The sequence below is a fragment of the Ricinus communis genome, chromosome 4, assembly GCF_019578655.1.
Source record: "Ricinus communis isolate WT05 ecotype wild-type chromosome 4, ASM1957865v1, whole genome shotgun sequence".
Classification (NCBI taxonomy): Eukaryota; Viridiplantae; Streptophyta; class Magnoliopsida; order Malpighiales; family Euphorbiaceae; genus Ricinus; species Ricinus communis.
Window position 1 is genome coordinate 28,321,508 of NC_063259.1, and position 24,464 is coordinate 28,345,971.

At 35.2% G+C, this 24,464-nt stretch overlaps 4 protein-coding genes across 7 annotated transcripts; 3 read left to right on the forward strand and 1 right to left on the reverse strand.

Moving 5' to 3' along the window:
* Positions 1-5,191: 5,191 nt before the first annotated feature.
* Positions 5,192-9,420, forward strand: LOC8275510 (poly(A) polymerase I). Of its 4 annotated transcripts, none has more exons than XM_002511063.4 (14): positions 5,195-5,403; positions 5,490-5,568; positions 5,649-5,777; positions 5,869-5,966; positions 6,266-6,349; positions 6,555-6,688; positions 6,814-6,886; positions 6,978-7,023; positions 7,191-7,300; positions 7,401-7,508; positions 7,578-7,637; positions 7,989-8,050; positions 8,454-8,766; positions 9,143-9,420. In XM_002511063.4, the coding sequence occupies exons 1-14, from the start codon at positions 5,323-5,325 to the stop codon at positions 9,338-9,340; spliced, it is 1,575 nt and encodes a 524-aa protein (XP_002511109.1). In that variant the 5' UTR covers positions 5,195-5,322; the 3' UTR covers positions 9,341-9,420. The 4 variants fall into 4 exon arrangements, with proteins under 4 accessions (XP_025014284.1, XP_025014287.1, XP_002511109.1 ...); XM_015725724.3 differs by having other exon boundaries at positions 5,655-5,777; XM_025158516.2 differs by lacking the exon at positions 9,143-9,420 and having other exon boundaries at positions 5,192-5,403; positions 8,398-8,603.
* Positions 9,421-9,639: 219 nt separating this feature from the next.
* Positions 9,640-12,379, reverse strand: LOC8275509 (mitochondrial phosphate carrier protein 3, mitochondrial). Its single transcript, XM_002511062.4, has 6 exons — positions 11,688-12,379; positions 10,839-11,200; positions 10,711-10,754; positions 10,401-10,615; positions 10,158-10,282; positions 9,640-9,982 (listed from the first exon to the last, which is right to left on the reverse strand). The coding sequence occupies exons 1-6, from the start codon at positions 11,991-11,993 to the stop codon at positions 9,937-9,939; spliced, it is 1,098 nt and encodes a 365-aa protein (XP_002511108.2). The 5' UTR covers positions 11,994-12,379; the 3' UTR covers positions 9,640-9,936.
* Positions 12,380-14,151: 1,772 nt separating this feature from the next.
* Positions 14,152-15,781, forward strand: LOC8275508 (acyl carrier protein 4, chloroplastic). The gene is made up of 4 exons (XM_002511061.3): positions 14,152-14,430; positions 14,934-15,029; positions 15,119-15,241; positions 15,332-15,781. Exons 1-4 carry the CDS (start codon positions 14,362-14,364, stop codon positions 15,455-15,457), a joined length of 414 nt encoding a protein of 137 aa, XP_002511107.1. The 5' UTR covers positions 14,152-14,361; the 3' UTR covers positions 15,458-15,781.
* A 543-nt stretch (positions 15,782-16,324) lies between these two features.
* On the forward strand, positions 16,325-22,249 carry LOC8275507 (coiled-coil domain-containing protein SCD2). The gene is made up of 17 exons (XM_002511060.3): positions 16,325-17,014; positions 17,131-17,300; positions 17,412-17,487; positions 17,611-17,652; positions 17,737-17,799; positions 18,065-18,114; positions 18,194-18,221; positions 18,543-18,617; positions 18,703-18,813; positions 18,892-18,952; positions 19,180-19,290; positions 19,400-19,518; positions 19,834-19,879; positions 20,096-20,137; positions 20,230-20,270; positions 21,190-21,316; positions 21,812-22,249. The coding sequence occupies exons 1-17, from the start codon at positions 16,646-16,648 to the stop codon at positions 21,946-21,948; spliced, it is 1,668 nt and encodes a 555-aa protein (XP_002511106.1). The 5' UTR covers positions 16,325-16,645; the 3' UTR covers positions 21,949-22,249.
* Positions 22,250-24,464: the final 2,215 nt, after the last annotated feature.

Sequence of the window (24,464 nt, forward strand, 5' to 3'; positions counted from 1 at the left end):
AAGTAGTTATGATTTTTTTTTTTTCATAAGCAATAATATTTTTACTCAGAAAAACCAAGAAGAAATATCCCTACCGAGAAGAAACTAAGCAACAAGGACAAGAAGTAGGACAAAACTCCCACTTCAAGTCCAGTAAAACACAGCTGCAAAAGAGCAGCAAAAAAAATAAAAAACAGCTAAAAGAAAAAACGGAAATGAAAGCCGCTATAAGCAAAATAACATCTGAACAAAACAAAAACCCACAGAAATCAATTATCAGAATAAATAGACAACAGGAACACGAGACAGCAGCAGCATCAACGAGACAGTAGCAAAACGTAGAAAATTAGTATGAGAACACTTGTAAAACAAGGAATGTTACCTGCAGGATGTACTAACACAACGCTATAGCCTGCATATCATATATTCATTTATGGTAAATATATAAATCACTTAATGCAGTAACAAGTTTCCACGTTTAAGGCCAGCTTGCTATCCATGTCAGTAGGAAATCATTATCCTTTCAAACTATTGCTTTTATTTATGGTAAATATATATTCTTTTTTTTGTTCTTGTCTTTGTACATCTCCAATCTTCCGTTTCCAAAAACCTAATTCTTATTTGCTCCACATACACTAAGAAGCCCATAAAAGGTGGCTTCCGCTAATGGGCTGTTATGCCTATTTTCACTGCATGATGTGATATTGAGAGTCGATTAATTCTATCTACGGAAAAGATAAAAACAAAACAAAACAAAAACAAAAAACTTCAACTGTATAGATAAAATTAATTAATTATCTATTTTTTCCTTAACTACATTCTAAACTTTTCAAATAAGTTCAATTAAATCCAAATAGCCTAATTCTATTAAAAGTTTTACGCTTGTCGTTGTTCATTACTGTTGTCGTCCACTGCCATTTTATTGTCATTATCTTTCAATTGCTGTCATCTCTCATTAATGTTGGTTGCCATTATATATATCTAGCTATTTATTTATGATTATTATTATTATTATTATATCAATTATAAAATTAAGTTTATAAATATCTTTTAATAAATTTTTTAATATTACTAATATTAATTAAAATATTTCAAAAATAATAATAAAATAACTATTTTTAAATATTATTTTTAATTTTTAAATTTCTTTTAGATTTTGTTAATATAATAATATAAAATTTATTTTAAAAGTATTTTTATTTAGTTTTAATATTATATAAATTAATACTATTAATATATTGACATGACTATTTTAAAATTAAATATTTATTTTATAATTAAAAAATAATATATTATTAAATATAATATTTTAAAATATAATTTAAGATTTTATTTTTTAGAATTGTAATTATTGTTTAATTAGAAAACTAATCTATTAGCTTGTAAAATATAATTAATATATTATTTCTTAGAATAAAGTTAATATCATTATTTCATTAGAAAATTATTTATCGGTTAATATAATATTATAATGTAATATTAAAATATAATTAATATTATTTTTTAAAATATAATTTATTTGATTAGAAAATTAGTTATTAGTGTCACGATCCCACCCGTGGGCCCGTGACCGGCACTAGGGAATGGGTAGGCTTAAGGCCACCGAAACCCGTAGTAAGCCTGACACTCACTGATTTAAACAAATCTCATCTCAAATTAATATTAATAAAGCCACAAATTATCTTAAATGCTACATTTTACATAATTTAATCGGTCTGCCAGAAGAACTAGGCGAGACCTGAAACTCATAAAATTTACAACTGATACATCTACTATTACTACTGCGGAGAATCTAAGATTTACCAATTTACATACCAAATCAAATACATCACCCGATGATGAAGGAGTCGGGTTACTGAATAAGAGTCGCGAGAGGACTATGATCATGAATCAAAAAAGAAAATGAGATCGGCCTCGAGAGTGAGTTAAAATCATATATCTATAACAGTTTCAAATATCTCAATGTCACCTTATTAAATTTTAAAATAATTAATAAATCACGCGAATCATACGTGTCATGTTAAAACATATGTGTCATGCCATGCTTAAACAAAATTTATTCCACATGCAACGGGACAGAGTACTTCAGTAGAACTCTAATCCCAACTCTAAAATCTCGATTATTTCAACACTTATGTCTCAACTAACCTCAACTCTATCATCTCAAACCTCTCATTCCAACAGATCGGCGCCCCAGAGAGCAAAGCTCGACCAGGGACCTTACCTCCAGTCCGGTCACTTAACTCTCAACCTTAGCCTTTCGGCTCTCTTATCCAATAAGACTGGCGCCCAGAGAGCATAGCTCGACCAGGGCGGGTCCTAATCTTTCTTTCTTAAAATTTTTACCTCTTTACCCTTTCCCTATCTCTCTCACATTATATTGGGACACTCATCCAACTCCTATGTTCTACTACCGTCCCATCCTGAGTCATCATGCAATATTAAAATTGGTAATAAAGGAAAAACATATTTAAATAGTAATTAAAAGCATCATGCAAATGATAATAATAATAATTAAATGAAAAATTGAAATTGCAAATAAATATTCACAGTAGCAAATCAAATTTTATGCATGACACGTGCGTAAGCGATATATGACTTTAACTCACAGAATTAGGCGACCTCCTAGCTCTGCTCCGGTGCCTCAGTTGGAGCGAGCCGAACAAACGGACAATCTAATCATGGAAAACAATTTATCAAAACGCTGAAACAATCGATCTTTAATCTTAGGTCTAGACTCCTAGGACTGACTGTCTAAGAATCTCGACTCAGGAGAATTCTACCGAAAATCCGGCAGAACCTCCTCTACAACACGAACATTACCCCCCGTAAAAATGGGTCCAGGACCTGCCAGAAGAACACTTCCAATATCCAATAATTTAAACAACGGGAGTCGGGTCCCCAAACTTCACTATCTCCCGACTCCGCCACACAGCACAAAACACAAGGCAGGCAACTGACAGACAATTATTTTTGACTCAGAATAACATCAAATACTCAATATAAACCATTAGACACAATTAAACCAAGAATTCCAAAATTAACGGGCCAAAGATAATTACCGAGATGCTCGATCACTCGGTCGACTCGCCTCCGGCCGCCGGAGTCCGATCGACGATCCGAACACACCATCGGACTCACAACGACGCGCTGATGACGATCCCTGCTTCCGATTTTTCGATCTGACACCCGATCATCCGGAGAAATTTGCGGACGATCTCGACCGTCGATTTGCAAACGAAGTCCGATCGCCACGAAACCAGTGCCATCGCGAAGCTTGAGCTGAGGAGAGTCGGGATACGTCCTCCGATCGTCCATCCTCCGCCGGATCTCGCCGGAAAAATCCAAAAATGCCGGCTGCCACCATTTTCTCTCTCCACCGGATCTTCCGTTTCCGGCCACCACTGTCGACACCGGCCGCCAAAACAAAGCCGAGGGCCGAGAGGAGTCGATCGGCACCAAGATCGGCCGACCACCGACGTCGGAAGCGCGGCAGGAAGCTTGCCATCTTCCTCCTCGCGAGCTGCTGCACTGACGTCAGCCGGCCACCCCGCCCGGACAGACGGCCCCGACGCCGCAGCTCCTTCCTCCGCGCGCTCCTCTCTCTCCCCCGACATCTCTCTTCCTCCCTTCTTCTTCCCCGACTTCCATTCCTTTCAATATCGACATTAGGCCCCCGAACTTTTTCTTATTGCAATTTGGTCCCTCAACTTTTTTAATTACTTACAATTTCATCCCGCAGAATTTCAATTTGACCCCCAAACTTCTTTTTAGCCTTTCAATTAAGCCCTTAACTATTTAATTTGGGCCAAAACCGAATTATTGAAAATACACAATTACAAAAATACCCCTGACCGACATATTTATTTACAAAAATACCAAGCTCACAAATTTCCATTAAAACCCCATAAAAATAACATTATACTTTCAATCCTTATTCCAAAATAAATTTCCAATTTAGTCCTAACACAATTAAATTAAATAATCAAATTCTAAATTAAAATTTAATACTACTAATCAATTATAATACCAATTTTCTCAAAATTCTTTTATTAAAACATCCTTTATAATTTCTTCCAAAATTTTCCAATATATAATTTTATTTATATAAATATGCATTTGGAAAAAAAAAATTTGAATAACCAAAATATAATCATTTCTCAAATAATTTACTTGAATAATTTCTTAAAATTTCAAACTAATTGGGTATAGAAAATAACTCATTTATTTGATTAATATTAAATTTTTCATTAAATCATTTCAAATTAAACCCAATAATAATGAAGCTAAAATTAACTTAAATAAAAACTCATTATTAAATATATAAAAATTCCGGGTGTTACAATTAGTTAATATAATATTATAATTTAATTAATTTACAATTTTTTAAGATTAGAGTCGATGTTTAATTAGAAATATAGCTTATAAATTAATAAATTAATAAAAAAAATTATAAAATTTCACGTATGAGTCTCATATATCAAAAATAAGTATACATGTCAAAACAATAATTCAATATATCAAAAATTAAGTATACATGTCAAACTTTTTTTAAATCTTATATATATATATATATATATATATGCATAGAGAGAAAGAGAGAGATTATTTGTTGTTGTTTAGAGGTAACGAAAATAGTAGCAGCGGTCATAATAATATAGCATTGTTGTTCGTCGTTCGATATTACCATTTATTATTCAGTGTTTGTCATTGTTTAGATATATTTTTTCTTCTATTTTGTTAATTATCTCTACGTTCATGGCTTCTTTTAGTAAATGGGTTGTAATGGATTTTGCTTTTGTTGTTTATTTTTATTGTTCAATTATATCTATTTAATTTATCTTAATATTTAATTTTTTCTTTTATCAAAAAAATAAAAATAAAATAAAGTGTTGAGTGTCATTTTATGATTGGCTGCAGATTTTTACTACACTCCATATTAACGGTTAATAGTTTTAACCATTTAGATCTAATTAAACCTTTTAAAAAGTTAAAGGTGTAGTGTAATTGAGAAATGTAAAAAAAATATCTAATTAACTTTTTTTTTAAATGAAGTCTGTTTTTTTTCTTAAAACCTTTGCCTCTATGTAATTAAACCTAACTTTTAGGGCCCATGGGCTCATCGCATATCAGAAAATCGGACATTCACTGACGCAACGTGGCATGCAGATATTTCATGATATTCTATCGTGGTATTTATTTCTTTTTTATTTTTTTATTTGGTTCTTAAACCCTGAAAACCCTAATTTCAATTTCTCAAAAAAAAAAAAAAAAAAGGGGGTTAGTTTAAGCTAATATCATCATCAGCGTCACATGGTGAGGAAGGAATCACTGTCCTGATTGATGGCGATTACAGGCCTAAGCGGCTTCGCTTGCAGACCTCATTTCTCTCTCCGCCCGCCTTTCTTTCACTGCATTCGCAAGGTAATTTAAATTATTCATTCTATTCATGCATTAGGTGGAAAATGAATTTATTTATTTAAAAGAAGGATTCATTTCTTTTATTCCAGGCTCGATATGGAGCCGTAGTAGCAATTGAGACACTAGATGAGCCCGAGCCTATAATAGATAACAAGAGACACAATTCAGGTACTTGTCTGTTGTTTCAATTAACTAATGCTCTTTTTTCTTTTTTTTTTTGAGTTCTTAAAATTCAGTGACAATTTTAGGAGTAGAATTGCGAGAAGGGGATTGTAATGGACCGAAGTGGAAGAAGTTGAATTCCAAGGAACTTGGAATTACTAATTCTATGATAGCAAGTCCTACCAGAAAGATTCTTAATGGGCTCAAGCAAAGAGGTAGCATTAATGGCTGCATTTTTTTGGTTTGTATGATTTTCATTCTAGTTGTTCTTTGCTTATGGTTCTTATAAACTTTTGATGTTAATAGGATATGAGGTGTACCTTGTGGGAGGTTGTGTCCGGGATCTTATCTTGAAGCGGATACCTAAGGACTTCGATATAATAACTTCTGCCGAACTTAGAGAGGTCATTTCTACTTTCACATGCAATTCGTTTCCTATTTTTCTGACTCTTTCATTTGTGCTGCATATACATTATAAATACACGCTGCTGTTATGAATTATAGCTATAAAATACAATATGCAGCATTTTTTACCTGTAGAATTGGATTATTGGCCTTTGTTGGTTGTTTACTTTATTCTATCAATTTACAACCTGTTGTTCTTCATGAAAGACAATATGCTTGTTTAAGTTAATCGGGAGTGAGTAAGTCAACTACAAGCCTTCGATCCCTTACATGCCTGGTAATTTGTTTCTATCTGCAGGTAGCAAGGGCATTTTCACGGTGTGAAATTGTTGGTAGACGGTTCCCTATTTGTCATGTATATGTTGGCGACACCGTAGTGGAGGTACGAGGCCTCACCATTTGAGGAAAAAGCCAAAAGGGGAGATATGTGGACATGTTATTATCTATTTTTTGGATTATCATTTATATTAAGCGTATTGAGGAGTGTTTTCTTACAGTAATGCTTCTTCTGTTAGGGCTGTTTCGCATGTTCGATTTCGATTTTCTTTTGCTAGTTTTCAATTTTTTTTTTTTTTAATTTACTGTAGGTTTCTAGTTTTAGCACCACTGGGCAGAAGTTCGGCGGAGACTGGAACTATGATACTCAAAGTCCCATTGATTGTGACGAGAAAGATTATATGCGTTGGCGGAATTGCTCGCAAAGGGACTTCACCATTAATGGGTAGGTAATTAAAAATTCAATATTTGCATTCAGCTTCTATCTTTTTTTGCTATCTTTTAGCATATACATATATGCTTCTTATATTTTCTGATCATGCTTTCAGACCATCCTTTTATTACATGCAGGTTGATGTTTGATCCATATGAAAAAATAGTGTACGACTACATAGGAGGTCTTGAGGATATCCGCAAGGCTAAAGTGTGCATGTATTTCTAGTTGTATAGTTTCATACTTACTTTAGACTTGTTATATGTTATGTTGTCCTAACCTCATCTACTTTTGGCTATAGGTGCGAACAGTGACTCCTGCAAGTAATTCGTTTCAGGAGGATTGTGGTGAGTTGCACTTGCCTTATACCTCAGTTTGTTGTTCCCTATGTGAGATGGATATAGCTAATTAGTTCAATTGCTACTCTAGGGTTGAGCACATATACTCGTGAATGACACTTCTTCTTTTCAAATTTACCCTTGAAAGTTAATATGTGTCGCCATTCTATTTGTAGCTCGCATTCTGCGTGCAGTAAGAATTGCAGCCCGCTTAGGATTCCGCTTTTCAAGAGAAACAGCTCATTTTCTTAAACACTTTGCTCACTCAATTTTAAGACTTGATAAGGTATTCAAGCAGTTCTTTCTTGCTCTTCTAGAGTTTTATGTACATTCAGTTGACATTTTAATTTCCTGGCTGACTTAACTCTAGTGCCAAAATATCCTAGGGAAGGCTTCTAATGGAAATGAACTACATGCTGGCATATGGTTCTTCTGAGGCTTCATTGAGGTTGTTATGGAAATTTGGGCTTCTTGAAATACTACTTCCCATTCAGGTTTGTGTTCGGTATTGTAACTTTTACATGAGAGGTCTCATGCAGGTCTAATATAGCTTCAACATGCAGGCAGCATATTTTGTTCATTGTGGGTTTAAGAGACGTGACAAGAGATCTAATATGCTTCTGGTAATTTACTATACATTGTGCTTGTTACTCCTTGTTTGTTGAGCGTGCTGACTTGATCTGATATGGACTTTTAATTTTCACTCCTTTTCACTCTTTTCAGTGTTCTTAAAAAACATTTGGAGTAAAAGAACTGTTAGACCTTGTTTTCTTTAGAAACGTGTAATCTTTATTCAACAAGATTACACACTGTATCTGACATGTTGAAATTGTAACCATGGACATGTATGTATCAGATGCATTATGTAGGTGGATGGTATCTGCATTATTTTATGTTTGTTGTGCTTATTTAGTAAACTATTTTGGTATCCATTACTGCGCTAAACCTGATAGTGGATGTTATATTGTCTGCAGTCTCTTCTTTCCAACATGGATAAGCTTCTAGCACCTGATAGGCCATGCCACAGCTGCTTATGGTAAGTTTTTAGGTATGATATATATACTCTAATAATATTGTTTATATATGTGCATTAAAATGTCAACATATCTTAACAAGTTTTCTCAAAATGCCTTGATCACTCCCAATGTCATGGCACTAAAGCAGTTTTGCGGTGACTATTATATGCCATGTAGTTGCAGTTTCTTTGGCTGCAAAAGACGTGTAGGCATTAATGATTTTGCAAACAAAATTCATTAAAGTGTGTCCCTTTTTGTAGTTTTCTTGCAAAAGTTATGAGAAATGTCGAAGCAATTTAATTGTGGTACCTAAGATATACTAGGATAAGGATATAGCCAACTGAATATAAGTACATGTCAATATCAGTGGCTGCTTCAACCTGGACCAACCACGCAAGACTAATAGAGAGTTGACACTTTCAGGATTGGAATCTTAGCATTCCATAAAGCTTTATCTGAACAACCAAGGGATCCTTTGGTTGTTGCTGCATTTTGTCTTGCTGTCCACAATGGTGGAGATATGTCAGAAGCAGTAAACATAGCAAAAAGGATCGACAAGCCACATGACATGAGCTTCCATGAATTATGCAAACCTGGGGATATGGATACAGATCAGTTGGTTGATGAGGTTATGGATCTTGCACAGTCTATTAAACGCGTGCTAAGTATGATGACTGATGAGCATTATGTCTCTCAAGCAATGGCAGAATATCCTCAAGCCCCATATTCAGATCTAGTAAGCACTTACCTCCCTTTTTGCCGTTATGGTTTCTTCAACTTTAGTTAGAAGTGGGGAATAGTTTTCTTATCGTTAATATCTGATTGATTTAGAAGATAGTTTATTTCAGGAGGGTTTTTCGATGAACAAGTTTAGACTCGATTTAATTTTGTTTCGTTTTTTGCTTATGTTTTCCGTATTCTCGTTAGTACTTGAAGCAGGCCTTCACCTTGACATTGATTCAGATAATGCAATTTAGAGATAGTTTTGAATATTTGCATACCATGCGACTCTTGCAGATCATGCCAAGTATCTTGCACTAGAATATATCTTTATTCTGTTGCTCTGTCGTGTTTGATCTTGAATGTCTAATTCGTGGTCTCTAATGTTGCAGGTTTTCATTTCATTTGCATTGTATTTGAGAGTGGGCAGGGTTTTCGAGTGTGTAAGACAGGGTAAAGAGAAGGGGTTTGTCCCCAAACAAGGTGGCAAGATAAATTATCAATTGTTAGCCTTAGGAAGCCTTAAGGAAGTCCGGCATACGTTTGCAAGGATTGTCTTTGATACTGTGTACCCTCTTAATTTAACCTGAAACAGTGTAATCCGGGGCAACAACATTCATGTCAAGAGAAAAAGAAGAAAATAATAAAAGCGACCTGGTATTTTGATAAATGGGAGAAGTGTACGTGTTTACCCACGCAATCTTACTTGACCCTTAACTGCCTGCTTCTTCAACCTCACCTTCGGGTATTGGTCTGAAGAGCTTCATTTTCCCTGGATTTCTACTTAAAATTCAAAGCAAATCTCTCTCTCTCTCTCTTTCTATCTCTCTCTTCTCCTTGCTGCTAATCAAATGGAAGCATATCATACTCGGTTAAAGCACTAAGAACGTTGAACAAGGATACTCGAGCACTAAAATTAAAATTGTCGTTATGATATAGTGCTTTCTGCAAGCACAAGTGGATCTACTATCGAATTGTAACCTGAACTAATAGTGTGGAGAAAGAAGGATGAAATGAAAATCCTTCTCTCGGGAGTAAGGCAACAAAAATATAACCGAAAAAAAAAAAAGAATATAGTGCCCACCAGTAAATGATAGAATTATGGGTGGAAACCGACTATCATTTTTCCATCAAGGAGAAATCCCCTCGAAGTTTTCTACAGCGAATCTTCTGTGCCTCTCTAAATTCAAGCTTTAGCAGCAGCGGGTGGAGGAGCACCACCGGAAGTTGGCCTGTAAAAGAGAAACGAGTCGAAATGTCATTTGATTAGGTTCAAGAATAATGAAATCCTGCAAGTCCTGACTTGTTCGAGCATGGTGGGTAAAAGTATACAACAGAGTATAATATAAGACAGTACCAGCAGAGTGTAGTAAATATATAACAGCAGAGTAGTTACAGGGTACTTACAGCCCAACAAACACCTTGAAAGCATCATAGATACCCCATTGGGTACCAGTAAGGGTTCCGATCATGACAATACGGAGAGGGAGTCCTCGAGTAAAGAGACCCCACAATCCTAGCTGCTTGATCGCCTGAAACAGATCAAAGCATCGATTTTACACTTCAGCTTTTCTCAAAATCAGGAGAAGAAAATAAATGGGAAAGAAAGAAAAGATTGATTTATATGTGAAATAATATAAATTCACTCACATCACCGGCGGTTGCCCCCTTGGCATTGTTAAGGAAAGACACCAGGTTGTCAGCGGGATGTGAGACAATAGCACAGAAAACACCGGCAATATATCCACCAGCAAAGCTGACTCCAAGCTGCAAACTATTACTGCACTGGTCTTTTGGAGTTGGAATTGCATGCTTGTATATTTGCTCCACAATAGTTTCAAACGATGCAAATTTCATCATTGTATCTGCGACATACAGATTTTGATTCATCAGCTCCTATTAAAAGAGATTCTTGCATTTTAGACGACAGAGCAACATAGTGGAAAATGTTTCAGCTTACATGGAATCTGACGTCCCCAAAGAGGAACTAGCCCTTTGTATAACCTGTGAGCATTAAACATTGATCACGTAAGTTTTCTTTCCAAAACAGAAAACAGGAATATTATTGAATAATGGTGGATGCTGTACCCTGCATAGCCTTCAGATCTGATAAATTTTGGCATCCCATCAGCCAAACCACGTGCGAAACCAGGTTGAGTTTGAACACGGACCTTCACAGCCTCCATAGGGCAAAGAACAACATCAGCAATAATTTCAGCAGAGGCAGAACCAGCAAGATAGATCAAGGTCTTGTACTTGGCTGCATATTCAGGTCCAGCAATGTCCGAATAGTACTTCTTAAAGAACTCGTAAAATCCATATTTGCAGGCACCCTGAGCACTGTAACCAAGCAGTGTGGGGACCCATCCTCTAAAGAAACCTTTAATTCCTTGCTCCTTTAGCAAGATGCCAAATCTAGATGATATGCTCTTGTACTTTGCTGGGTTAATCTGAAATATCAATTACATCAATTGTCAAAGGCAATTCTCCCTATTGGATTTTTCAGTTGCGTTTAAGAAGAAAAAGAATAGAAAATAAACTGGGGACGTTAATAAGAATTTTTTTGATATATTTTCCCCGCGGGTGATTTTAAGCAACATATTACATCGACCTAGTGCATTATGAGAGATTAGTTCTTTGAAACCAAAATTCATGTTCTTCCAAAGTCAGTACCTATAAAGCATTGACATGTTATTCCAAAACTAAAATAAATTTCGATTTCAGTTTGAATTTTTTTTCCTTTTTCTAAAAATCAAACATAACAACGATTATGAGATACAATCGGGGAAAAAATTAAAATTAAAGAAAAAGGAAAATTCACTGGGAAAAAATAGTGGTATAAATTGATGACAAAGTGAAACTTAATATGAAACAATAAAAAAAGGTAAATACTAGTACTTAAAACATGAAAAATGGAAAAAGAGGAGGAGAAAAAACCTGCATATTGCACTTGACAAGATCGAGAGGAGTGACAGCCATATGAGTAAGGCCACAGCTAAACGTTCCACCGGCTGTACATGCAGCATAAAAAGCCGGCGAGTACATCTCAATCTTCTCTTTAGGTGCCGGTATCACAAAATTCCTCGACACGGCACCGCCGCCAACATTTGACGGTAATGATTTAGAAACGAAGGAAGACCGATACAATCCATATTTGGCATCCGGAGAAGCGTCCAGATCAAAATTAGAGGAGTAGAGAAAGTCAGGGATTAGAGATTGGCTTGACTTGGCGGAAATGGCCATTTGAATTCAGTGTTCTTTTGTTAATTTTTTTTTTTTTTTGGTTGGTTCTCTCGTGTTTCTGAAATGAAAGCAGTGAAAAGGGACGAGGAAAATGGAAGGATTGTGGCTGCAGAAGAGAGGCAAGTGTTATGATTATATGGCGCCGAGAATGTCTGAACTTTTCAAAATTAACGATTCCCCTGTGTTTGCGCTCTATTTATGGGATTCTCTCTCTCTGAACTCTGCCCTCCAAATTTTGCTTTCATTTACGTGTGCGAATGTCATGTTTCTGAATTCAAAGTTCTAGATCAATAATTTAATTTCACCTAAAATTGAAGTGTTAAAAACAAAACAAACAAATAAAGTGGAGAAAGAATTAACATAATAGTGGAGAAAGAAGAAGGGAAATAGAACAAGCTGCATAGTTATTCGATATTCTAGTTAATTTCTATAGTAATATTTGTTGTTTTACAAATGATGGCGATTTGATTTTCGCATAAGTGTGAAACAGAAAGGCATTTGCATTAATAATTTGCGTATGCAGAGACGTGGCACGTAATTTCAGGTCAGCTATAAACTGAATGAAATTACGCATATGTGCTAAAGAAAATAATAATGAAAGTTGGGCACGGCACGACTCCAGCTCTTTCCAACTGGAAGAACCATTCCCTTCCTTGCAGCCCAAATATGTGTCTCTTCAAAAATTGGCTGCCTCTTTTTCATGAATCTAACCCTTTGACAAGTAAAACTTGACAGGGCCTTCCTCTGCCTTCATTCATTGTATTTCCATGTAAACCATTCGATTAGTTTTAGTGCTACTTAGATAATGTCCATGCAGAACTCCAAATGGTAGAATATATTTTCGATCCTCCATTTTTGAAGGTAAATAACTGAATTAGAGAAAAGGAAATTATACTTACTACATCATAATATAACAACACAATGATAATGTGTGCGGATAATATGTACTTTCCATTTTCTTATGATTAATGTGAAATAAAGCTAGGAATAATAAAGACTAAAAGAAAGTATAAAAATATATAATATGGTAGTTTTCTTATGACAAGAAGCTATTTTGTAGATTATATTTTTAGCAAATAAAGGTAAAATAATATATCTAATTTAAAAAGTTAATGTGGTATAATATATTTTACCATGTGGCGGTGACTTTCTCATGTAATTCCTGTCACATTATTAGTTTTTTAAACAACGTGATTTTATTTTCTCTATTTATTAACAACATAAATCATAGAGTATTTTATTTTTATAAAGAATGACACATGGATCTATATAAAATGGGATAATTATAAAAATAGTATTTACATTTGTTGATAATTAAATGTATAATTTGATATATAAACCTAAAAATTAATAATAATCACTCAACTCAACACTTAAAATCCGACTACCATACACCTTAAATGATTAAAAGATTATGATATAGAATTTTAAACTTATAATCCAAGACAGACTCCACTGGAGGCCTGCAAAGAAATTAAAATACTAAGAATTTCCTCTGTGATATCTTCTTCTTCCTCAATTTAGAGACATGCATTGATACTAATAGTTCATCTATCATTTCTCTGATTAGGGGCCATGCATCCACGTCTCATGCAGCATTCTTAAACTGTTGACTTATTCCAAAACAATCAAAGCATTTGACGCTAAATATAGAGGAATGATAGGAGATGGATTTAAATCAGCTTTCATAATAGAAATAGGTTCATGCCGATTAAACCTCCCATCACTGTGCTATAAACTAGAGCAAGAATGACAACATCCATCGATCTCCATCCTCGAATCGTTACCTATATTACCAATTCTTTTACTTTAATTCCATCTAATACCCGTAAATCGGACAACCTTCAACAGGAAGAGGTTCTGGATTCCACCACAAGAAAAAGAGAAGGGAACTACCATGGGGTGAGCTTCGCCACCCTTGCTGCAAGCCCAAAACTAAATTATGTGTATGGTTCTCTTTTACTTTGGGCTTGAACACATAAATTTACTTTAGGCTTGTTTCAATCCGAACTAGAAAAAGCACAGTTTTACTAGCAAGTGGCGATTGAAAAGAGACCAAGTTGCGGGAAATCAACTCGCAATCTAAGAAGGGTCCACCAAACGAGAAGAAAATCCAATGACAGGCAAGCAGCAGATAGATAGGCTTTGAATACTCAGAGTGAATCTTCTCCACTCGTATCTCATATTCTCCTCATTTCCATCTTCAACTTTACATTTTTCTCAGCTTTCGCCCTCCCCTTTTATCCAAAAATACACCTGTACTATTCTTTCCTTCCAACTCCTTCATTTCAAAGCTCCTGTAATCCCATTACAACAAGTCTCTGCGCCACTGTAGTTAGTTTGTACTCGTAGTTTGGAGAGCGTTTCAATGGCTTCGGTCTCTGCTTCTTGTCTTAGCTTCCAACCCTTGCTTTTCCACTCCAACAAGACTAGTCTGGTGATGCTTCTCTCTGTTCCCCTGTTTCTTTTTGTTTTTTTCTTCAAATATTTACATTTACTACTTGTATTTTACCTCATTTCACAATGTGGCACAACTAGCTGCCGTTGTCTGATATTCTTTTTTTGGTCTTTGATAAAGTAGTTCGAAACCAGGAGTTTATGTCATTAATTCTGAAAAAGAAACCATGTATTTTAATGCTTTAAACAACTTCACAAGCTAGTGAATAGGACTGAAAGCACCAATTTTACCTGTTCAAATGGCTGACATTGGGAATTGAAGTTGGTAGCTAGTTGAACTTCTTACATATCCAAGGAGGAAGTTCAATATTTCAGAGAATTACAACGACGACATGTTTTGTGAATAATTGTGTTTGTAATTTTTTTAGTTGTTTTGGCTCTAGTTAAAGTTTGAACTTATATTATGGCAAGTCCTTCCAATGTCACTCCAGTACTATTAAACCAAAACTTATCAGTCGAGTTTGTTATTTTGTATCGGTGCAGGTAGCAGGGAGAACTAGTTCAAACATGGTTTCGGGGAACTGGGCAAAGAATGGCTTCCCTTCTTTAAAGGCCTCCCGGTTCCGCATCTCCTGTGCGGTAATTCCATTTTTCTTCTTTCTCTGGTTTTGAAAATTTGCCTTGACAATGTATGTGAAATTATTTAATGTTTACATATTAATGGGCAGGCAAAACCAGAGACAGTGGACAAAGTTTGTGATATTGTTAGGAAACAACTGGCTTTGGCTCCTGAGATCAAGCTCAGCCCCGAATCCAAATTCTCTGAACTCGGAGCTGATTCCCTCGACACTGTAGGCCCCTTTTGCTACTCCTGTCTCAGTCTATTAATTTGATGGATAGTAGAATTGTTACTGACTTTCTGTTTTCGGTTGCTGTTGCAGGTGGAGATAGTGATGGAATTGGAGCAAGAATTCGAGATTAGCGTGGAAGAGGAGAGCTCTCAGAACATAACAACAGTCCAGGAAGCAGCAGACTTGATTGAGAAACTCGTTGAAAAGAAAGCCTGAACTACAAAAGCAAATTTGGAGCGGCTTGTGTTAGGATCATTTCATGGATTTACTTTCTTTGTCTTCGCTTTGCCTTTTGCCTGAGTTTCTCCATTTCTTTAGAGAGGTAGATGGATTGAACTTCAAGTTTTGTTTTATTGATCGTGGATGTAATTGATAATCAGCTTGGCTATGATTAATTTTGTGTGCGAGGGAATCACGGAGATGATGCTTATTAGGTTGCCTATACTTAAGCCTCAAGTATCAAACTCATGCTGCCTCTTTACTTCATCCACAAGTTGCTGCCTGCCTTAATCTATTCCCATTATTTGCTCCTTCCGTATACATTGTTTGTTCATAATCTTCTACGTCTACTTTTTCCTTTCTTTTATAAGCTTTCCCCTATTTTAAAAATGATATATTAGAGGAATTATGTACTCACTTTATTTCCATAAAATAAAGTAACTATCCTTAAATGAAGATATAGATTTCAAATTTTGCAGTGAAATAAACGAAGTATATATAAAAACACCTACGTATCAGATCTGTCGGCTGGATTGGTAAAAGCAATAAATTTACGACTTCACATGGATTTTATTTGCTTATATTATTGCGTCTCTATGCTAACAATAATAATAATAATAATAAAAGAGAATAACAATTTGTCAGTATTTTACTTAAAAACGTCACTCTGTCAGGTAAAACAGGGGATATACGCGGTGGTTGACCAAATTATTAGAATCTTATGATGAAAATAAAATTTTACCGCGCCGCCAAAACAATTTCCGTCCGAGACTATTCACGAATTCACCGAGATACCGGATAGGGGATATGAAAAATATCGTACACGCCAGCACATTTTCGCTTAGAGATCTACAAATGATTGGGTCCCTCTATTTTTCTACTACCCGGCGGACACAAACACAATCCCCTCCCGCGAAACTCGCCTTAGCGTCGTCAACTTACCATCAGACGACAATTCGTTTTAGTCACTGAAAAGCGTCTGCATTTCAATTTCTTTTCAACATCATTCGCCTCTTCATCATCCTCTTGACCCCGACTCGTAACAAACGCCACCTTCCGTTTCCGTCTCTCTCTCAAAAAGGAAAATTAAAAAAATTAAACAGCTCCCTCGAAATTCTCGTTTCACTGTCACATACTCGTAGATACTTGTACATTCAAACATATACATATAAATACCACTTATAGATGGATCGAAGAAGGACGGGGAGTCCGGTGTACTCACGGCAGTGGAGCGGTAGCAGCACGGGGTCTTCTTCTCCGGCGATGTCGCCCGCGCATCCTAGCTCAAGACTAGGAACAGGTATGTCCACAATCAAGCGCACTCAAAATGTTGCCGCAAAAGCCGCAGCTCAACGGCTAGCTCAAGTGATGGCGTCGCAAACAGCCGATGATGACGACGACGAGGATGACGATCTAGGGTTTCGATTCAGTGCTCCACCACCACCTGCTCCCTCCAGTTTTAGTAATAATAATCACAGTGGAAATAATAATAATAATAGTATTACTGCACCTAGTATTTCGCTCGCTAGACCTAATAGATCTCCTTCTCCTGCGGTAATTGAATTGACTCTTGTGCTTTGTATCTTTAATTGTTTCTATTTTGAGTTTAGAGATCTAATAAGTGGTGTGTTTGGCTGACCTGATTGGATACTTTTGGTATTTTAATTTAGTTAGGTCGCAACTTTGCAGAGCATGTTCCTTCTGTTCGTTCAAGTTCAGCTGGAAGGCCATCGATATCTGTTCGTACAGGGACATTGGTACCACCTACTAAGTCATCTATAAGAACCCCGATTTCTATACCTGCAATTGAGCCTCCTTCTAATAGGTCTAGAGAGAAAAGGTTAGTGTTTGCTCTATTTTATTATAAATATTTACTGGTAAACCTTGCTTTGTTTTTAACTAACATTAAGTTGATGTTATGCATCTAATATGTTGAACATTATTTTCGAAGGTTTACATCAGATGTGGGTCAACTCAAGTTAAAAGATGCAGGTGATCAGCGGGAAGCTTCAGCACTTCGCGACGAGGTATGTCATTTAAAACTGATAATTGTAAATTATGCAGTCTCTTTGAATCAATGGAGATAACTATGAATGTTTCTAGCTAACAAGAAGTTTGTTTCTAGCTAACGTAAGTTTAATTTCTTGTAGCTTGATATGTTACAAGAAGAGAATGAGGTTATACTTGACAAGGTGTGCAATCCTGTCTCAGATATAATTGTTCATTTTGGCTATGTTTTGTGATGTTTAATGTTTATTTCTGAGCTGGCCATACAGCTTCGTCTCACGGAAGAAAGACGTGAGGAGGCAGAAGCTAGAGCTAGGGAGCTTGAGAAACAGGTTGTTTCTTTTTTTTTTTTTTTTTTAAAGAAGAAAAATTGCAGTTAATAAGAAATTATCTTTTCAATTTTATCTTCTTATTTCATGATCTTCACACTGGCATAAGTTCCTATAATTTGATGCTCTTCTTATTACAAAGCAAACCTTTTTTTCTCAATCATGGATGTGACTGGGGAAGTTTTGTTTTAAGGATAAAAAATAAGATGTTCATATATATGGATCCACATGTGAAGGTGCTTATTCTTGTCTCCAACTCTATTCACAGGTTGCTGCTCTTGGAGAAGGTGTATCTCTAGAAGCTAAGCTGTTGAGCAGGTAGCCTGTTTGGGTATCCCTGTGTTGCTGTTTTTACTTGATGTTCTATTTCTGATTTCTTTTATCTTCTTATTTTTAGGAAGGAAGCAGCATTGCGTCAAAGAGAGGTAAGCCGGTGTCTCTGTGCAGCTGTGGAGTGATTGTGAATTTGACTATTGTAGTTCTTGTCCTCTTCTGATTTTCCCTGATCTTCTGGAACATGATTCTAGGCTATTATGAGTTTAGGAACATAAGAGAGCTGTTATTCTCATGTTCACATTTTGCTTCTGGTTTGTGCAAGATGTTATTCTTATGATCTTCTTTTAATAGAATGCTCTATCTTCTTCTCTTCTCCCTTTATTTTATAATTTTTTATTTGTTTGGGTGCTCAATTTAAGTTCTCTGTTGGCTACCATCTAACTGAAATACAATTAAATTCCCTGTTGCAGGCTGCTCTCAAGGCTGCAAAACAAGCTAAAGGTGGAAAAGATGAAGAAATTGCAGCCCTTCGCTCAGAACTCGAGGTAAAGTATGATGTGCTACTGATTTTAGTTGACTGTTATCAGGTTATGTTACAGTGTCATATGTTGCATCATTTGTTCTAATCAGAACTTGAAAGAAGGAGCTGCAGTAGCTGTGGAACAGTTTCGAGAAGCAGAATCTGAGGCAAAAGCTCTTCGCACCATGACGCAGAGAATGATTTTAACTCAGGAAGAGATGGTTTGTGGCATTGAGATTGAACTAAGATTTTCACTTTGCTGTATGGATTGATAACAGTATGCTGCTTGTACCTTTTAGGAGGAAGTTGTCTTGAAGAGATGTTGGCTTGCTCGATATTGGGCTTTAGCTGTGCAGCATGGTAACTGACTTAACATTTTTTTTCCCATTGTATGAGAGCAAATGGTTGCACTGCTTGAGAGTATGTGTTTATTTACTTGATGAATCATTTAGAGACAAATAGTGATGCATAATTGTATTCACTTTCATTTGATGGTTTTCCTTACTATTAATTCACATAGAACGTGCAATTACAGATGACAGTGAATAATTATTTTTTTGATGCTTTCTTTCATGGCTGCTTTACAGGCATTTGTTCTGATATTGCTGGAACAAAGCATGAGCATTGGTCTGCTCTAGCTCCTCTACCGTTTGAAGTTGTCATTTCTGCTGGGCAAAAGGCTAAGGAGGAGTCTTTGGGTAGAGGCTAGCTTACTAATTGATTGTTAGCTTATTTTGTATTAGTGATTGTTTATATAATTCTTTTTCCTTTGGCTAGAAAGCTAAAAGAGCATACTGAATGGGACAGGTGGTGATGATCCAGATAGGGGTAAATCTGTTCGTGATTTGAGTGACCTATCTGGGGAAGGAAATATTGAAAGTATGCTTTCAGTTGAAATGGGACTGAGGGAATTGGCATCTTTAAAGGTCTGTTTTTATCTTTTGACTAATATGTTTAGTTGGAGCTTTTTCTTTGAAGCTCTCCTTAGTTGGCTCTGTCTTGTTAAAACTAGGCATATGCCTGTTCATGTTCATCTCTTGAGTACATATGTTGATAGACGGTGCATCTCTCATATATGCTTCTTTCGGTGGTGTGTTATCTATAGATATTGAGATTGCAATTGTTACTTTTACTGTCATATTACACTCAACATGCTATTTTGTTTAGTAGCCTTTTTCTTAAATTTCTTTTGGGAAGTATACTTGAAATATCCTAATTTTATTTTCACCACCTGTCTTAAGGTTGAAGATGCTGTCGTGCTAGCATTGGCCCAGCACAGACGACCAAGTACGGTTTGATATTCCATCTGATATGTTCTTGTTCCATTGATTCTTTCCTGTCCTCTGTTTATTTCATTGAGTATAGATTTAATTCTTCTGATGCTTATGTATTTGAAAGGCTTTATCCCTTCTTTGAGGAAATTCTTTCAATTCTGTAATTAGTTCAGCAGGTCCAGACCCACTATAATAATATTTCCTATTCTTCTGTTGTTTGGTTTTCCAGATCTGAGATCATCAGTTGATCCCAAGTTTACAGAGGCCTTCGGTAAACAGCATAATCTTACTTCTAGTCTTTATTAGGTATTGTGTCTCAGTATACTTCCTGTTAATATCTCCAACCCTCCTTTATAACTGCAGAGCTAAGTGAAGAGGAGGCCGAAGATGTTATTTTCAAAGAGGTTAGCTGCCTTCTTAATCTAGCCATCTACTTTTGTCTTTATGTTGTCAATTAAATAGTCTTTGATATGGTAGAAAACTCTTTTCTTCTTTGGTTATGGGCAAGGTAATGGGAAAGAAAAGGTAAATTATTATTAACTTTTTCAATTTCCTTATGGTGCTTTCCCTTTTAAGAAGATATTTTACTTTGTTACTATCTCAATCTTTCTTGGGCTATATTGCAAAAGTTCTATCAATCCAAATGAATGTGGTGTCACTGACATCTGTTTTATATTTTTATTAGTTCCAAAAAGTTCATGTAAGAGAGGAATTTCAGGTGTCACTCCTTCCCTTAGAGATTTTTAAATTCTGACCTTAAAGTTAACCTAAGCCTAGTATAATAGAACCATACTAACTGATTGATGTTACAAGAATATATGAGTCTTGCACATGGAATAATGGTAAGAGGAACTTAAACAATAGAAAACAAAACCATGTCTTGCATTATATTAGCATACACAACCAAACTTTCTAATTAAGCAGTATCAAAGAACCCTATATTTACCTTTGTTAGTAGGCCTTTCTCGGTGGTCCTTTTTGGTTTTTGGCTAATTTTTTATTCCTGTTCTCCTTTATCTGGAGGAACAACGGACTATAATTTTCAGCCTCCTAGAAACTGACATTCATTTTAAATAATTATATATATATATATATATATATATATATATCAGTTTTTCATATGTTTCTTGTTCATGAATTTTTGGTTTCATACAAGGCTGCTTGTTTAGCTTGTCAAAAACCTTTCAGATTATGTGGTGGCTCATGACATCTTAAGACTAGCTAGTTGCAATATGCAAGTTTCATATTGACATGGCTTATGCTTAACTTGGGATTCTGGGTAATTGGGTTGATTGATAAATACCTAAGTTATTGTATCTGCAGGCATGGCTAACATACTTCTGGAGAAGAGCCAAAATGCATGCTGTAGAAGATGATATTGCAGAAGAGCGGCTTCAGTTTTGGATCAGCCGCAGTCGGCAGTCACCAACTTCACATGATGCTGTGGATGGTAACCTTGCCGTTGCCCTTTTATGCTTCTTACTATCCACAATAGCAAAGCATTTATGTTGGCATATCAACGGACAAATAGAAAAATTGAACAAAACTACTAATTGATGTTTCAATGTGACATATGTTGGTGACTATAATTATAATATAGGAAAAAGATGCTTTAAATCAAAAGTCTTATGACTGTAGATCTAGGTGGCTCAAGTTAATATCATAAGTTACATTTATATCTAAATACTGAGATTGTGGAGATTACTTGATTGAGTTTTGCTTGCACCTTATCGTAGTCATAAACCCGTCCTGCAATGCTGGGATGACTTCTTGGAATTCATTATTCTTGTTCGTGGCTGTTATGAAATAAACTAGTAGATAGGAACAGGATTAGTTATAAATAATTTCAGTGCATGATAATGAAGATCTCAAATGCTACTGGGAAGTTAATTGCACCTGACTTCTTTAAGTTACAACATTTTGATGTTCCACTTCGTTGTTGCAGTTGAGCGAGGCCTGTTGGAGTTGAGGAAGTTGAGTATTGAGCAACAACTTTGGGAAGCATCTCGGAGAGAAATTGATCAGCCCACCTCTGGTTCAGTTGCCAATCATAAACGTACAGATTCGGAGATTTCTTATTAATTGCCACTTCAATTAGGGTTTTTTTTTTTTTTTTTCCCCTTCCTTTACCGTGTAGGTTGCTTGTCTCAATTCTATGTTCATTTTATTTTTTATGGGTTTCCATATTTCTTTTCTATATTCAATATTTTTGCAACTTGGTAGAGGAATTTAAAAATGTCATGCGGTATTTTCATATTTGGTGAAAGTTGGTTGCTGATGCTACGATCAACGGTATACTCAATGTAGCTCTTGACAGAACCGTGGGCCTACTATAATTATGCTGTTAATACGATATATTGGATAAGTGAAGCACTTTGAGTAATCATTATTTTGTAGACTGCATCTATAGAAAGATGTGAATGAAGCATAAGTTCACCTCATGCTACTGATCGAGAATCGAAGCAGTTTAATAATGCATCTCTTGAAACAAAATACCTTTTATTCCTGCTAGTTTCTTAAATTTATAATTTGTGAATTGTAATCATAAAAAGAAGTTTTAAATCTCATATACTCTTAATGTTCAGTGGTTAGATTAGATTGTTTCAAACCGCGACTCGAAAAACCCCATCGACAATTAAAAATAAAAAATAAAAAATAAAAAATAAAATTAAGAGATAAAGAAAAAGGATCAATGGTTAGCCACTGATCAGTTCAAAAAAGAATCAATGCGTGTAGAAAAGTAGGCTCACTGAATCCTGTTGTCAATTTCCCAATCTCGTTTTGGGCCAAATGGTTCATTCAACAAATTGTTCTCTTGAAAAAAAGAAAAAGACAAAATGAAACACAAGAAACCAGCCCTTTTATTATTCGTTTACTAATTCTATTATTATTTTCCTCAATTATCACTTTTATAAGATGAAGATAAAAATAAAGATTAAAAAAAATCAATGGCACAGCCATGTGGTTGCTACTAGAAGAAATGGCAATTTGTTTCTACAAGCTGTTATTATTTGTCTAGTGTAATTCTTAAGATTGGATCTATAATCATTCAAGTGAATCAACAAAGGTCGCATCTCAATTATTGGAAATACGAACCTAAAATATTCAAGTGGAGATGGGAGGGCAGCAAGATCTTGATTTGGAGCCAATGCGAGATGGCTGACAAATGTGGCATGTGATATATCATCCATGCCAAGCAAGTAAAAGCAACCATTTTTCAGTATAATATAAAAAGTCGACGAGCTTTTCCCCCACTTAAATATAAATTAACATCAAAAGTAGCCAACTGATGAAAAGGAGAGCAAAAGGAAGGTGAAAAAAGAAGAGGAGTGAACCTTTGCTTTCATTCCATGAGCTCAAAGGCCAGCATAAACTTCCACTATTAACACATTTTCCAATCTTGATGCTCCCAACCACTTCTCATTGTTTATGTTAAACATTTTTTATCTCAAGAATTCCACCCAAACAAAAAATAAAAAAGAAGGCTCAAATAGACAAGTTCCTTTCTCTCTAATATTTGTCGATTTCCTTTCTTCTTCTTCTTCTTTTCTTTTTTCTTTTCTTTTCTTTCCCAAAGAGAATCTGCATTTGCTAGTCCACTGAAATTGGGAAATCTACTTACTTCTCGGGCAACAAAAGTACAATAAAAGTGGTCAACTTTCAATAGTTGTTGCTGGGAAATAATGAATGTAGAACTCGGATAAATAAGAGTTGCTGATAAGTAATGATAGAAAAGAAGGGTCTTGTGTTTGTACATTTGGGTCCATTTCTTGCAAGTTGGATAGCAGCATAACCATGCCAAAACATGATACAAGGAGATGGATTTTGTCCTCTTGCTGTTTGTTTGTTGGCTTTGTACGTTTCTTTCCCATCTCATTGACAGCAGACAAGCCCCACCCACCCCTCTCCATCCTTTCTGTTTAGAGTGGTCCAGACATTGAGCATTTTTATATCCATTTTCTACAGTGCCAAAGAATATCACACTATCTACACATTTACTTAAACAAGAAAACCATATCCATTATATAAATCTATCTCATACTTTTGAGGTATAATGGTCGTTACATTCGACTTTTCCATAAAAGATATTTTAATATCTCAATTTTAGTGGTTTTAGTGACATTATTATTTTCACTTTTAATAATAATGATAAAAACTTTAAATAAATGTATGGTTTAACTATTAGTCTTTCCGACCACTCTTACATAATTTGTATTTTTTATTTCTATATTTTTTTATTAACTTGTGCCTTCATTTAATTTAAAGTCGTGTATTGTGCGTTTATATTTAAAAATAAAAGTTAATTATTATCTATATCAACTTAAAATATTTTAAAAAATTATAAAAATAAAAATAAAAATTATTAAATTAAATTAAAAATTAAGGTATTCAAACAGGTTTGCGCACACATTAATTCTAAATCTGAAATTCATGCGCATAAAGCCATAATCCTTTCACGTACTATAAAAATCCATGATTTAAAAGTAAATTTGATGGGTAGAGAAAATGCTAGAATTGATTTTGTCATGTGAATTAGAGAGGAAGAAGATTCATTACGACCTTTGATGTGTGTTTGCAGCTATGATAGGGAACATGTG